Raw genomic sequence first — 14,747 nt, 5'->3', positions numbered from 1 at the left:
GGCCAGCCGGGGTTGCATACTCTAGCTTTGCGGTGTACTATAGTGCAATCCCAGGTGCTGAGGATTGGGCTGTGGCCATCTTTAATCAGCTCCATTACATGGTTAGCAAACATTTGCATAGCTTCCCTTGTCCATTGGGTATCCGTTGTATTGGAGCCACAAAGTGGAGGCTCTAATTGGTTCTGTCCTTATAGGGGACAGAATAAGAAAGAGACCATTTGAGGTGCTCATTTCCTCATGCTTGGGGGTGCTCAGCTGGTCAGGCTCTGAGCCGGCACCTGGCCACCCTAAAAAAAAAAAAAAGTAGATGATGCCACCCACTCATCTCGGGTTGCCCTCCAGGACCTCCAGGCTTCCAGCTTGTCTGTCCCTTTGCTCCGGGGAGCCCAGCTTCTCTCTCACTATGTCCCTTCTGCGCTAGATGAAGGAGGAGCGATTCCGGCAGCTATTTGCCGCCTTCGGCACGCTGACTGACTGCAGCCTCAAGTTCACCAAAGATGGCAAGTTCCGCAAGTTCGGCTTCATAGGTTTCAAGTCAGAGGAGGAGGCCCAGGCAGCGCTGAGCCATTTCCACAGGAGCTTTATTGACACGTCCCGGATCACGGTGAGTCTGAGTTCCTGCCCACCACAGAGAGTTCGCCTTTCTTCAGGACTACACAAGGTGCCCAAGCGTTGTTGCCTGAGAGTCTGCCAACTGTTCCCTGGACCCTCTCCAGCGTTTCCGATGAATTAAAATATGTTTAACTTTCATCATACTCTTTTTCTGTTGTTTGACCTTTAAACCCTGAACACAGTTACTTCTAAAGGGACATCACCGGGATAAAGTGGTTTGCTGACCAATAATAGCGTGGAATGTCTGGGTGTGGCTTGTGGGAGTGTCTTCCCAGAGGCTGCCTCTCAGAGTGTGTTGGAGGTGCCAGGGCTGAGGGATCCATCAGTTCAAGCACGGTCCCTGGCGCTCTTCTACACTCCTGTGGTCACCCTGCTGTTCCTTTTACCCTGGGCTTGTTTTCTGCTGTGACTGAGCTTGCCTCATGGTAAACAGTCATCACTCCCTGTTGCTCTGCCCCTGGCAGGTGCTGCTTCCCAGGCATCCTTAGTTGGCCTATGAGGTGAATGTGAGCTCCCAGTCTTGTCTCTGCCCCATCACCTGCTTCCAGGTGCTTTTGGTCTAAGCACAGGGGACAGTAGCATTTCCTGTCACATTCTACTGGTGAGCATGGGAGGCAGAACTAGTCCCCTGTAAATGGCAGTGACCAGAATGGCTTTTTGGAGGATAATGTTTCATTTGGGGATGGAAGTGATTCACTTTAAAGCACTAAGCAAGTCAGTGGCTACTGCACTCTGGGAAACCTATGCTCTTGGTGCTGAAGGGACATACATGTGCCTGGGTACCTCAGCAGCTGTGAAAACCAGCTCTCTTTCCTATGCAGGTGGAATTCTGCAAGTCCTTTGGAGACCCAACGAAGCCCCGAGCTTGGAGCAAGCATGCTCAGAAGCCAAACCAGCCCAAGCAGCCATTGCAAGACTCCGTTCCATCAGACACTAAAAAAGTATGTAGGTGGTACCCCCAGCCCTGTGCCCAGTGCCAGGGTGGGCTCTGGCTGGGAAGGAGTTGAGAGTATCTATTGGATGGTTTTGGAAGGTGGGTATGCCCAGAGCAGTGCACTTCCGTCTTCCCTTCACAACATCAGTGTGACCGTGTCTGTCTTGTACTTTCAGGACAAGAAGAAGAAAAAGGTGCCCAGTGACCTGGAGAAGGTGAATGTTCTGTGGGTAAAGGGGGAGGGCTGCGAGCTTTGAGAGGGTGGAGGACTGGAGAACTGAGCCTTCTAAACCTCTGCTGCCTCCTCTCCCTCCTCCCCGTCCCTCCTGCCTGGCTGCGCTGCTGCAGCTGAAGCAAGATGCCGAGTTCCAGGAGTTCCTGTCGATTCATCAGAAGAGGACCCAAGTGGCCACGTGGGCAAACGATGCTTTGGACTCCCAGCTCCCGAAAGCGAAGACCAAGCCGGCAAGTGACTATCTGAACTTTGACTCTGACTCCGACTCAGGGCAGGAGAGTGAGGAGGAGCTGGCCCGAGAGGAACCTGAAGGTGAGCTTACACTCCTGGGACTGTGTGAGCCTTTGCCTGGCCTTGGCCTGATGGGCACAAGTACAATATACTTGGCACAGACCTACAAAGGACACCTTGTGTGACACTCTCTGGTGACGAAGGCTGTAGGAAAGAGCCATCCAGGTGCTGCCCTACAGCCATAGGGCGGATGAGCAGTCCACTCACTGGTATGTCTCCCCCAGGCAGAGCTAGTCACCTGACTCAGCCAGTATTCACTGAGCATGGGCAGTATGCCAGGCACAGCTTTGGGGACTGGGGACACAGTAGTGAGAAAAGACCCCCCAAATTCCTGTACCTATAAATGGGCATCCTGGTGAGAGCAGGGGACAGAGGCAGGTTCCCATGTTCCCCGGTGGAGCATGTTCGTTGACAGGTATACCAAGGAGGCAGGACGGGGCATGGCAAAGCTTCCTGGAAGGGCTGCAGCCCTAAGGAATAGTGGTGGGGCCGCACCCTCATGGGCCTGTGCTGGTAAGTGGCCAATCCAAGCGTAGAACGTAGACCGTGTGGGGCCCACAGTGACAACTGTTCCGGTTTACAGTGAGGTGTGGGACTAGCTCAGCTCAGCCTGGTAAAGTCTGCCGAGCTGAGGACTGTGAGACTAAGGGTGGAGAGGCCAAAGAAGTGGGGAACAGTATTGGAGAGGCCCAAAGAAAGGAAAGCACAGTAGCTGAAGAAACGTGGCCTAGTCTCAGGACTCACAGCAGATGGAGCTGGGTGAGGAGAGTTCAGCCTCCCTTCCTCTGAGCGCTGGAAACCCCTGGAGGGTGTGCTCCGAGGGTCACCCAGGCTGCAGCATAAGGAATGGCCATGCCTCTTCTGCCCAGCCAGGCTTCCCTGGAAACTCACACCTCTTCCCCCTTTCCAGCTTCCTGTCCCCCCAACCCTTGTCATTGTCACACCACGTGTCCTTTGTACTTAGGCACAAACTATACAATTCACCAGGGACACCAAGAATAAGGGACATAGGGTGGCAGGTGTTCAGCACAGTCACCCCTAGAAGCCTAGTATCCTGCAAGGACTATAGTCAGCATGCATGTGGATTTTTGCTGAATGGGTAAAGCACAGCACCTCTGCCCATAAGCAAAAGGAGTAGTGTGTTGTGTGTACTTTTTTCTTTGTTTGTTTTCTTTTTGGTTTGTTTTTGAGACAGGGTTTCTCTGTGTATCACTGGCTATCCTACACTCACTTTGTAGACCAGGCTGGCCTCAAACTCATAGCAATCCACCTGCCTTTGCTTCTGCCTCTACCTGCCCGAGTGCTGAGATTACAAGCGTTCGCTGCTGCACCTAGCTATATGTGCTTTTTAAAGATTCAATAAAGTTGAACCTAAAAGGAGATCTTGAGGTGCTGAGATTGACTCAGCCATTAAATGCACTTCCCCCTCTGCCAGGTGATCTGAGTTCAGTGCCTAAGCACCCACATGGTGGCTCACAGTTGCTTATAATTCCAGCCCTAGGGGATCCAGTGTCCTCATCTGGCCTTAGGCACTGCACTCATGTTCACACATACACACATAGACACATACACATAATCAAATCTTATAGAGGACAGAAGGCTGGAAGGGGCCAGGTTGGTGAAAGGGAGTGACAGATCTCCATGTGCCATGGGCTGAGTAGAGAGACAAGGGAAGTGTGACCAGTTCACCACCAAGTGTTGCTCATCAGAGAACTGGCTGGAGTTGCATGTGTGTGAGGGCCTTGGCCCTGGTGGGCTCATTGTCTCTGCTCACAAAGGCCGCCAACCTCTGTGTCCCCAGAGGAGCAAGGACTGCAGCCAAAGACAGCCGTGCAGAAGGAGCTGTCCGACATGGAGTACCTGAAATCCAAGATGGTGCGGGCAGAGGTGTCCTCTGAGGACGAGGACGAAGAGGACAGTGAAGACGAGGCGGTGAACTGTGAGGAAGGCAGCGAGGCTGAGGAAGAGGAGGGCCTGCCTGCCCCCCCAGCCCAGCAGGAAAGTGTGAGCCGGGGAACTCTGTCTTCAAGCCAGAGGCCTCAGGAAGCTGCTGGCAAGGTGTGTGTGTGGTCAGTCTGTCTGTCTGTCTGTGTCTTTGAGGATGAGGATGAGCATGGGTCACCCAGGGTGCCTGCAGCCTTTTCCCTAGGGGACTGACTAGGAAGGAAGGCCAGCTGTTCACAGGGTGTCCTCACAGCTTAGGACCCTGTATGAGCCTCGGGAAGCTAGAGTTGTGGCATATCAGTGGGTGGGTCCTGCAGCAAGATGGACAGATGTGAGGACACTAGTTACAGATAGATGAGGTCACTGAGGGCTCACTGCATGCTGGGTAACATCCCTGGCAAATCAGTGATTCTCATTACAGTCCTCTGCACAGGTGAAGAAGCAGGTCTTGGGTGGGGCAGTGGCTCACCCATGGTGATGGCTGGGAGATGGTGGGGCCAGGACTTGAAGCTGAGACCTTGAGGATGGCCCCTAGCCTCTCAGCAGTAGATCCTCTCTGCTGCAGAGACAGGGCACTTAGACACTCTGGTGGGACCGCATCCTCTCCCTGGGAGCAGCCCATCTCCTGCCCTGCGCTTTGCTTCACAGTGAGAGGCAGAGAGGCCTCCATTCCTCGTCTGCTGCCACCGCAAACCAACATGCCCTGTCCAGGATGTGTGGCAGCATGGAAGTCACATGCCAGTACTGACCCTCAGTACCTGTCACCCCTGGGTGAGAAGCATCCACCCCACAGGCCTCTAGTCACGACACGTGTCCCTGCAGTGCAGGATTTGGTCATTCAGATTCATGAGGGCGTCCATGATACAGTCATTGTGCATGCGTCCTGCAGCCGAAGCCAGGGCAGCCCTTGGGGTTCACGTGATGAAAGAAGTCGGGGGGTACACAGCAGCCCAAGACAGACTTTGACAGGGAAAGAGTTCCAGTCAGGGCAGGTTTGGGCTTCAAAGGAGAAACCTAGAGCAGAGGCTCTTGGGAATTATTGGCACCCCGGAACTGTGGAACCTGACCTCAGCATCCCTGTGGCATTGTACTGCCAGCTGGACACCTGGCAAGCCCTGGCTCAGTGATACCTCTACTTCCTTCCTGGGGCCAGGGTCTCTTGGTGTATTGGTGGCTTGCCAGGCTCTGCGTGCGGGCAGCCCTCATCTCAGGTGTAGTAACGATGCTCCAGCTGCCGGCTCCACTTCCATCCAGGCTGGGCTCACAGCAAGCAGTTCGCCATCTTCCCCAGCAGTTGGTGCCCCTTCCAGCTACAGGGTATGCCAGCTACCACCTGCCACGTGGCCGTCGGCTACTCACCACAATCGCTTTTTCTCCGTGATCACTCAGGTAGAGAAGCCAGCCAGCCAGAAGGAACCCACCACCCCTTACACCGTGAAGCTCCGAGGAGCCCCATTCAATGTCACTGAGGTAATGCATTCAGAGAATACAGGATGCAGAGAGGGTGGGGATGCCAGGGTCAGATGAGGTCATGAGCTAGAAGGAGCAGGCCATGGAGGCTGCTGCCATGGGAAGCAGAGAGGTGGCAGTGTGAAGACTGGTTATGTTCCCTCACGTGGTGCCAGGATGGGCGGGTTCTCTGTTAGAAGGGGAGGGGACATGGGGCCAGAGAGGAAGCTCAGTGGCCTGAGTTCAATCCCCAGGGAAAGGAAAACAGAGCTAGATGCATGCTGTTAATGCTAACCTAACAGACATCATGAGACCAGTTGGCAGGCACATCTTTCTCTTTTTTGAGGAACTGGGGGCAAGAACTCAACCACTGAACCCCATCCCTGGTTCGGTTGTCAGATGCTTTAAAGTCTAAAACACTAGAAAATTGTTAACAAGTCCAATAAATATTAAGCTTAAAAAAAAAAAAAAAGAAAGATAGAAGGAAAAACACCTTTCTTTTTCTCTCAGAAAAACGTCATGGAATTCCTGGCGCCCCTGAAGCCAGTGGCCATTCGAATAGTGAGAAATGCTCACGGGAACAAAACAGGTGAGGCAGAGAGAACACCCTGCGCCACAGCGCTGAGGAGGCACCACGGGCCTCCTTGACACCGATTTCTTTCTTGCCATCTGTTGCCCTCAGTTAGCATAGTTCATCTGCAAGGGTCTCCCCTCCCTCCCCGCCTTCTCTGCACGGACAGGCTCACACCCTCTGTTGGTAGATGCCAGTGGGTCCTGAGCTTGCTGCACTGTCCTTGGATGTGTCTACTGACACTGGACAGCTCTAGCTTGTTGAATGTGTGTGTGGCGTAGCCTCGGGCCATGCCTCTGCAGGATTCCACTCTGGTCAGCCAGGGTCCCCTGGACTCAGAGCACTGGCGTTGGCTGTCAAAAGGCAGAGAGTCTGGTGATGAGCCAGAGCTGGGGCTGGGAGAGGCGGGCAACTGCGGGCCTCCTACCTGCTGACCAGGCCAGGAGTCTGTTGGAGATGCGGCCAGAGCGTAGCTGCATCTCACAGAGACACCCTAAGACGCTATGGCTCAGGGAATCCCAGCCTGCAGGCTGTGAGGGTCCTTGGCAGGAAGAGGCTGCCAGGGTAGAGCACCTGGGGAAGAAAGCACCTGTGCCTCGTTTCTTTCCCAGCACCCCTTCTTGACTCTACCACATCTTGTACCAAGTTCTCTTCACCTTTAATCCTGAAGAGGGCATTGTAGAGTAGAGGGTCTCCATCCCAGCTTAGCTGCTTTTAGGAGCCCTGTGACCTCAGACACAGACAGGGTAGGCCTTAGTAACTACACAGAGGGGTGGGCCTGTCACCCAGGAGTAAGGAGCTGACACTAAAGGCTGCCGGCTCTGTGAGAACTGTGGTGGTGTCAGTCTGCAACTAAGGATGGTGCTTCTGATTTACAACACTTTAGAGACTGGGCAGGGAGCAGGAGAGAGTGTGTCTGAGTTCTCAAAGCCAAGAGAGCCAGCTGGGGCAGCAAGCAGGGCTGTGAAAGGGCTGGAACGGGGGGGGGGGGAGGAGGGGGACTCAGCCACACGTCAGTCAGCGCGCTTTCCAGCCTCGGTACAGGGGATTGGGCCTGGGAGGCTATATCAGATTGAGAATGGCGAGGCCTAGAGCTGTGCCCCTGGGAGACTCATGGAGGAGGAAGGGACTGAAGTACTTTTGTGAGGAGGTAATGTCCCTACAGAAGACAGAAGAGAGAGCTAGGCAGAAAGAATAGCTTCTTGTTGCTTGTGGAAAACCCGTGGGCTTGGGGTCAAGTTATAGCGTTGCCATCAGATAGCCGTGTGACCTGGGACATGTGACTTAACTATTCTAAAAAAGGTGCGGCCCTGCTGTGCTGCCTCATAGGGTTAGGCTCCCCTCAGGAAGGATTCCTGGCCTGGATCTGAGCTCCAGGGACAGTGGTCATGGCAATGGCCCCGACCATCCTGAACTGGGTCACAGCATGGCCTCCACCAACACAGTTCTCTAGACAGTGTTCAGGAACAGGGTGAGGCTAGCATGGGCAGGAAGGCCCTGTTGCTCACTCACATCTCCATTCACACAGCTGGCCCCCTGATCTGGAGCTATTGGGGTGGTGTGTGTGTGTGCATGCATGCCTGCTAGAGATTGACAGACAGGTTTCCCTAACTCTGTGCCTATGACTCCTGTCACTGTCTTCTCTCAGGATATGTCTTCGTGGATCTCAGCAGTGAAGAGGAAGTGAAAAAAGCTCTGAAGTGCAACCGAGAATACATGGGTAAGGGCATGTCAGACATCAGGGAAGGTTGTCCCTGTGTTGACATCATACATTAGGCCTGGGGATCCAGCAGGGAGTCCACAGTCCCTCCCCTTGGAACACCCACAGAATGAACACAGGAAAGTCATGGGGAAAGTGGGCAGGTGATGCCATTCATCTGAGTGGTGTGTGGAGCGGGGCAAGCTGTGTTGACCTGGGCTCTGGCTCCCTGGAGCCGCTTGTTGGGTCTGGAGAACAGCCTATGACACTGGCTGCCCGGGGAAGATGCATCCTCACTTATCCGTGGCATGGACAAGTGGCTCAGATGCACGTGTGAGGAGTCTCCCTGAGTGAGCATGGGAACCCTGTGAGCAGGACAGTTGGTGGGCTCTGACGGAGCGCAGAGTGGGTGGGGAGGATGGGTGCTGGCTGCAGTGGGACAGGTACCTGGGGTGAGAGGTGGTGCAGTGATTCACTTGCTCAGTGTCCCAGGTCCAGTTGTCATGTGCAGGCTTCTCAAGGCAGATCAGCCAGTCGTGGGTATAGGGAGAATTCTGAAATTTTGGTGTCCAGAGTTTCTGTGTTTAAAAGACACAGAAATATTACAAGATTATACATTTTCATTTCAATCCCACGGGTGGGACATGGGGCTGCTATGCAGCAGTTGGCTGTGATTTGCCCCCTGCTCTAGCAGAGGCGTGGTTTCGCCAGCTGCAGATAGTTTCTATGATTGTGTGACATTTGGAATTCTGGGACAATTTCAGAGGGTGTATAAATGCTAGAGCCGCATAGGTGGGGTTAGTGGTTGTTGGTTGCTCACAGGGATTGGTTGTGGTTTGTTGGTAGTTGTGCTCAAATAAGAAACAAGAAATTAGAGTCAAGCCCCCCCCCCACTCTCTCTCTCTGCTTTATCCTTCCCTATCTAGTGATAGGGGATGAAACTGGGGGGGGGGGTGAAATGGTGGGAAAAAGAAGAACTCACATTAAGTAAATAAATAATGAAAAAAAAAAAAAAAGAAAAACCCACAAAGTAGCAAAGACCAGCTATAGTGGGAAGGAGGGAGGCCCCAGAACCCTGTCTGGGATGGCCCTGAAAGCTCCTCAGGGCTTTGACTGTACTTCCAAGTGGGTGAGGTCTCAGTGAGTCCAGCTCCAGCCTGAGGAACAGTCTGCTGCAGACACGGTCATAGGTAGAGACGGCAGGCTCTAGATGGCAGCAGAGCGGAGGCTGTGGGGACCTCAGGCGGCTCTGGCAACCTCAGGCACCCCACAGCCCTGACCCCTGTCTTCGTGCAGGTGGACGCTATATCGAGGTGTTCAGGGAGAAGCAGGCACCTACAGCGCACGGTCCCCCAAAGAGCAGCAGCGCACCCTGGCAGGGCCGCAAGCTCGGGGAACATGAGGAGGAGGAGGACCTGGCCGACTCAGGGAGGCTCTTTGTGCGGAACCTGTCCTACACCAGCTCTGAGGAGGACCTGGAGAAGCTGTTCTCTGCCTATGGTGGGTGCTGCCTCCACTTGGTCCTGGGTGCCATCTGTGTCCATCAGCTAGAGGCCGCTCTGTGTACCATGACTGCTGACAGTCCTCCGCACCTCTGCCGTGTACATAGGCCTCTCTTCACTCTCAGAATGTGGAGAGAGTGCAGCATCTGCCTCAGCCTGTCCTGTCCATAGTAGACACTGAGGCACTTGGCTGTCAAAAGTCTCTTATTTGTGTTTAAGGAACAAGATCTTGCTTGATAGCCCTGGCTGGCCTTGAACTTGCAGAAAATTTCCTAACTCAGCCTCCTGCATGCATGTACTACCATCCCCAGCCAACCATCCAAAGTCCTCTGTCCAGGTTAGACAACCAATCAGCTGACCACGAGCCTGGTCTTGTCGCCCTCTGCCCCCCTCCCACTCCAGACACAGTTTCTCTGTGTAGCGCTGGCAGTCCTGGAACTAGCCCTATAGACCAGGTTACCTTTGAACTCAGATCCACCTGCCTCCAGGTGATGGGATTAAAGGCATTGAACTACCATGCCCAGCCTAAGGCTGGTCTTTTGATGAGCTAACTTTCCTCCTAGTTTGTTGGGGATGGACCCAAGTCCTCACATGAGCCAGGCAAGCACTGGGTCACCCACCAAGCCACACCCCAGCCCAGAGGAACTATTCTTAGTGTTGCTGCTGTTGTAGTTTCTTAGACTGAAAACTCACCAGCCTGTAGTTTCCTGGTCTTGGGGCTGTGTTTGTCTATGGGGTCGGGATTTTTACACAAAGGGAAGCTTTGTAATAATGGGGCTGAGGTTCTGACACTTTCAAGAAGCCTACAATAACTTCTGTGTCTCTTCCAAGGACAGCGTGGGAGTGGAGGCTCAGAGTTGGGAGGGGAAAGGAGGCTCCAGGGAGACAAAGGCAAGGTGATGAAATCTCCCAGGGTGCCCATAGAATCCTGCCAGCGAGACCTTCCTGCCTGCTGCCTGACGTGGCCAGGCTTGAAGGAGAGAGTTTGTCTGGACTGTGGGTGTCCATTTAGAAAGACAGGGGCTTGTGGTAGGGACATGATGACGCTCCCTGTTCAGAGTAGGAAGCATTGCCTCGTTTGTCATGACACTTACATGACACCACCTGTAGGGGACACTGTTGGCTGCACTCCTCATGTGTTAGCACAGCTTACCCCCTAACCTGTCCTATGACCCAAGGGTCTTGTGTTATTTTATAGGTGAGGAAACAAGCCTATGCATGTTAAGTAATGAAGCCACATATAAAGTCCACACCTCTCCTGAGGATGGACACACAGAATGCCTTTAACCCTGGGCTGGTAAGCTGGCTGGTAGTTGCTATGCTTTCCTGTGGGACCCAGCAGCCTGGGCTGGTCGAGAACAGCCATTTGTTGAGTTTACTAATCCAGCCCATTGCCTGGCGAGGTCCCAGCACTCCTGTTAGCCAGTGCTCTGGCCCACAGCAGACTGACCATCTCGTCCCATCTCCAGGTCCCTTGTCAGAACTCCACTACCCCATCGACAGCCTGACCAAGAAGCCCAAGGGCTTTGCCTTCGTCACCTTCATGTTCCCTGAGCACGCAGTGAAGGCCTATGCAGAGGTAGATGGGCAGGTATTCCAGGTGAGTTAGCTCAGTGCTAGTTCTGCTGGCTGCTGGGCTCGAGGAAGCAGGAGTGTGTACGTGCATGCGTGTGTTTCTGCATGAGCATGTGCATTTCAGGCCTTCGATCCCACGGTGGCCTTCTGTGAGCTTTTAGAGGGTGTCATCTCTAAAGGCCGCTCTTTGCCTTCTGAAACTGTTCCTTGGCAGAGGATGACACAGGAGGTGTGGTGGCCATGGTGTGCCCGAGCACCTCAGGTTGCTTGAAGTTTCCAGAGCTGGAGAGATGGCTCAGCATTTAGGAGCACTTCCTGGGTCCACAGCACTCAGGAGGCAGAAGCAGCTGGATCTCTGAGTTCAAGGCCAGCCTGGTCTACATATGGAATTCCAGGCCAGTCAGAGTTATATAGGGAGAAGTGAGATCTTGTCTCAAGAGACAAAAAGAGTAAAGAAAAATCAGCATTTACTGCTCTTCCAGAGGACCAAAGTTCAATTCTCAGAAGCCATGTTGGAGCAGATATGACCATGTGTAACTCCACACACTCCAGTTCCAGGGACTCTAGCACCCTCTTCTGGCCTCCAAAGTCACCACACACACGGTACATACACATATTCTCAAGCTCAGGCATACTCTACAAAGCACAGCTGTAGCTCCCACAGCTCCACAAACCTGCATCTTGTCCTTTTCTGTCCCCATGGTGAGAACATGAGGTCTACAGAAGAAAGGTGCAGGCTGACCTGATAACAGTGACATCCATAAACCACAAACAAATAAATAAGCCAAACTGGTAGTTGTGCTGTACACACTGATGCACATATATAAAATTCAGTCTTCTTAAATATGTGAACAAAATTTCCAACGTGCAGTTGTGTCAGCTGGCCTCACGACAATGACAGGTCCCTGGCCGACTCGGGGAGGCTCTTTGTCCACATGGGTGGACGCTATGTTTTAAATTTGTAGTTTATGGGGAGGAGTTTCATTGGGTGAGGCCCTGACCGTGAGGATAGAGAACATGGTAACAGGCAGACAGGGATGGCATTAGACCTGGTGAGAGCTTACATCTCCATTGATAAGCATAAGGCAGAGAGAGCTAACTGGAAATGAGTAGGCTTTTGAAACCTCAAAGTCCAGCTCCAGTGACGCATCTCCTCCAAGACCAAAATAGTTCCTCAAACTGGGGACTAGACATTCAAATACATGAACCTATGGGGTCCATTCTCACTCACTCTATCACAAATCACGTGGTCCCTCTGCCGCACCCTCCAGTCAGATAACAGATCTCGAGCACTTGTGACCTGAGGTGGCATCCTTGAGGGTAGAGCCTGTGTTATATCCTTCCATCCCCTCCAGGGCAGGATGCTCCACGTCCTACCTTCCACCATCAAGAAAGAAGCCACCCAAGAGGCTGACGCCCCAGGTTCCTCTTACAAGAAGAAGAAGGAAGCCATGGACAAAGCCAACAGCTCCAGGTTCTTGTCTTCCACCGTGGCCACTGAGCCCCCGTCCCAGGGTCTGCTGCCCTTGAACCCGTCTTTCACTCTTCCTGGTGCTCCTCGTCCATGACTTTTCAAGGGCCTCAGTTTCCCCACTTGCAGGATGGGGAGAGCAAAAACATCACAGCATAGATCTCAGGAGAGAATGTGTGCGGAGCACTGAGTCCCAGCCCAGAGCTAGGGGCTATGACATGGGTTCTTCAGTTTGCTGGTCTCTAGAGTCATGGGCCTCATGCACTTGGCTCATGACAGGGGCGTGGAGGGAAAAGCCCAGGCTGGCTTTTGAAAAGGAATCGACCTGCTTGGCCACCATGTGACCTCTGTTCTGCCCTCCTCAGCTCTCACAACTGGAACACGCTGTTTATGGGACCGAATGCTGTGGCTGATGCCATCGCCCAGAAGTACAATGCCACCAAGAGCCAAGTGTTTGACCATGTGAGTGAAGGGCCTCTGTGTGGTTTAGTTCATGTCCGCTCTTTCACTGGTCAGCTGCTGAGTTATCTTAGGCCAAACCTGGGCGGAAGCATGCTTGTCACCTGGTTGGCAGAGGATACCTGTTGATTTTTGTTCACAGTTCCACCCTCCCTTGTCATTTACCTTTTTCCCCAGACACAGGGTCAGCACTGTCCCTGGACACTGAGCACATCTCATATGAGATAATGATTTCAGAGAAGCAAAGGCCACAGCCTGACCTAAGTTAAGGGGACAGTTGCTGTGGCTCAGATGTTAGCCATGCCCAGGACAGAAGGGAAGCTGCTTTTCTGGTGCCCTGTATTGGCGGGACACACAAATGAGAGGTCATAGCTACACTGGGCTGCTCAGCAGGGTGACAGGTGTGACACAGGAGGCTGAGGTGTGTGAGTCCAAAGGCCCTGCAGGCAGTGACCTGAAGGAAGAACATCAGGGCCATCTACCTGAGGAAAGCCAGGGGAGGGCATCCTGAGCCATGGATCAAGGCAAAGTGGAAAGGGACCAAGGGATCCCAGGTTTACTGTGCAAGTCCAGAGGAGTCTGAGTCCCAGGAGCCTCCAGTCTGGAGAATGACTGGTGTGGCCACACGCATTTTCCGCTGAACCCCCTGATAGCACTTGGGCCTCTTCCCTTCCTCCTACAGGAGACCAAGGGCAGTGTGGCTGTGCGCGTGGCTCTCGGGGAGACCCAGCTGGTCCAGGAGGTCCGCAGCTTCCTTATCAACAATGGCGTCAGCCTGGACTCTTTCAGCCAGGTGAGTCCTTACTGCACACAGTAAGTCTGTGGTCGGGCAGAGCTGGGACAAAGTTTCCTGGAAGGAAGGCTGGAAAGATAGATCCTATGGGTGATGGGAGCCTGAGGCAAGAGGAATCATGCAGGACTGGCCTCCTCAGAACATCTCCTGCAGAGGAGAAGGGTGCACCCAGGAAGACAAAGTCCCCACGTCTTCCTGCCTTCCGCGTCTAGTCAGCAGGTCTGCACTGCCAGGAAGGAGCCTGGGCATTGAGATGTGGTTCTTGTCCTTTGGAAGCCCATGGGGCCACCCTGGGTGCTCCAATTTGGGTTGTGTTTGGGGGCTGTTGGGCCCTGTGGCTTGTGGTGAATTGAGGAAGGTATAGTCTGGAGCTCTGAGCCCCAGCCCTTCTGCAGAGCTGTCTGTGGAACAAGGACTAAGCAAAAAACTGCCAGCGAATGCCCACCCCTTCCGCCCAAGCTCTGCTTTCCATGCCTGACCACCAAGGGCCCTGATGGGACCTCTCTCCTGGAGCTACCCGCAATGGTCAGTGCTGAAGCCATGCTGAGCTTACCCTGCTCTTGTCCCACACACGTTCATCTCCCCTCAGGCCGCAGCAGAGAGAAGTAAGACTGTGATCTTGGCTAAGAACCTCCCCGCCGGTACGCTAGCAGCGGAGCTACAGGAGATCTTCGGCCGCTTTGGCAGCTTGGGTCGCGTGCTGCTGCCTGAAGGCGGCATCACCGCCATTGTAGAGTTCCTGGAGCCGCTGGAGGCCCGCAAGGCCTTCAGGCACCTGGCCTATTCTAAGGTATGACCGCTGATCTTGGTGGGTGCCCAGAGAAACTCCCTTCAAATCTGCCTTCTCTCTTGGAGCTTGCTGCCCTGTGGTAGACATTACTGCTGTACCCAGGGCTGCCTCCTGACTTTTTGACTAAAGAAAAGAAAATAGCAGGCATGAGCTTTCCGGTCTGCTATAACAAGTGGCCACCAGCGTGGTGGCATAAGACTGGTTTCTCTAAAGCTGCCAGCTAGATGCCCAAACCACCTAGCAATGGGTTCTTTCCCTCTGCCAGCGGCAGGCAGAGTCTGTTTCTGACGTTCTTGCTTCTGATGGTCCCAGTGGCCCTAGGCTCACCTAGTCACCTGTGCTTGTCCTGTTCCTCCCCTTGGACTTTGTTCAACTTAACACCCATCCAGATAGCACAGGACAGTCTCACCCCAGGATCTGCC

At 53.6% G+C, this 14,747-nt stretch overlaps 1 protein-coding gene across 2 annotated transcripts in view; it reads left to right on the top strand.

The window, feature by feature from the left end:
* Rbm19 (RNA binding motif protein 19) overlaps positions 1-14,747 on the top strand; it is an 84,715-nt gene that overhangs the window by 2,385 nt on the left and 67,583 nt on the right. For both annotated transcript variants that reach the window (XM_021633205.2, XM_021633204.2), the window contains exons 2-15: positions 422-604; positions 1,434-1,553; positions 1,723-1,761; positions 1,895-2,093; positions 3,874-4,130; positions 5,406-5,486; positions 5,976-6,054; positions 7,685-7,756; positions 9,032-9,235; positions 10,707-10,837; positions 12,168-12,286; positions 12,649-12,745; positions 13,425-13,535; positions 14,125-14,325. In XM_021633205.2, the coding sequence (XP_021488880.2) occupies positions 422-604; positions 1,434-1,553; positions 1,723-1,761; positions 1,895-2,093; positions 3,874-4,130; positions 5,406-5,486; positions 5,976-6,054; positions 7,685-7,756; positions 9,032-9,235; positions 10,707-10,837; positions 12,168-12,286; positions 12,649-12,745; positions 13,425-13,535; positions 14,125-14,325 (1,893 nt within the window). The remainder of the gene's footprint in view (positions 1-421; positions 605-1,433; positions 1,554-1,722; positions 1,762-1,894; positions 2,094-3,873; positions 4,131-5,405; positions 5,487-5,975; positions 6,055-7,684; positions 7,757-9,031; positions 9,236-10,706; positions 10,838-12,167; positions 12,287-12,648; positions 12,746-13,424; positions 13,536-14,124; positions 14,326-14,747) is intronic.

This window comes from Meriones unguiculatus, chromosome 4, assembly GCF_030254825.1.
Source record: "Meriones unguiculatus strain TT.TT164.6M chromosome 4, Bangor_MerUng_6.1, whole genome shotgun sequence".
Classification (NCBI taxonomy): Eukaryota; Metazoa; Chordata; class Mammalia; order Rodentia; family Muridae; genus Meriones; species Meriones unguiculatus.
This window is presented reverse-complemented; position numbering and strand designations above follow the sequence as displayed.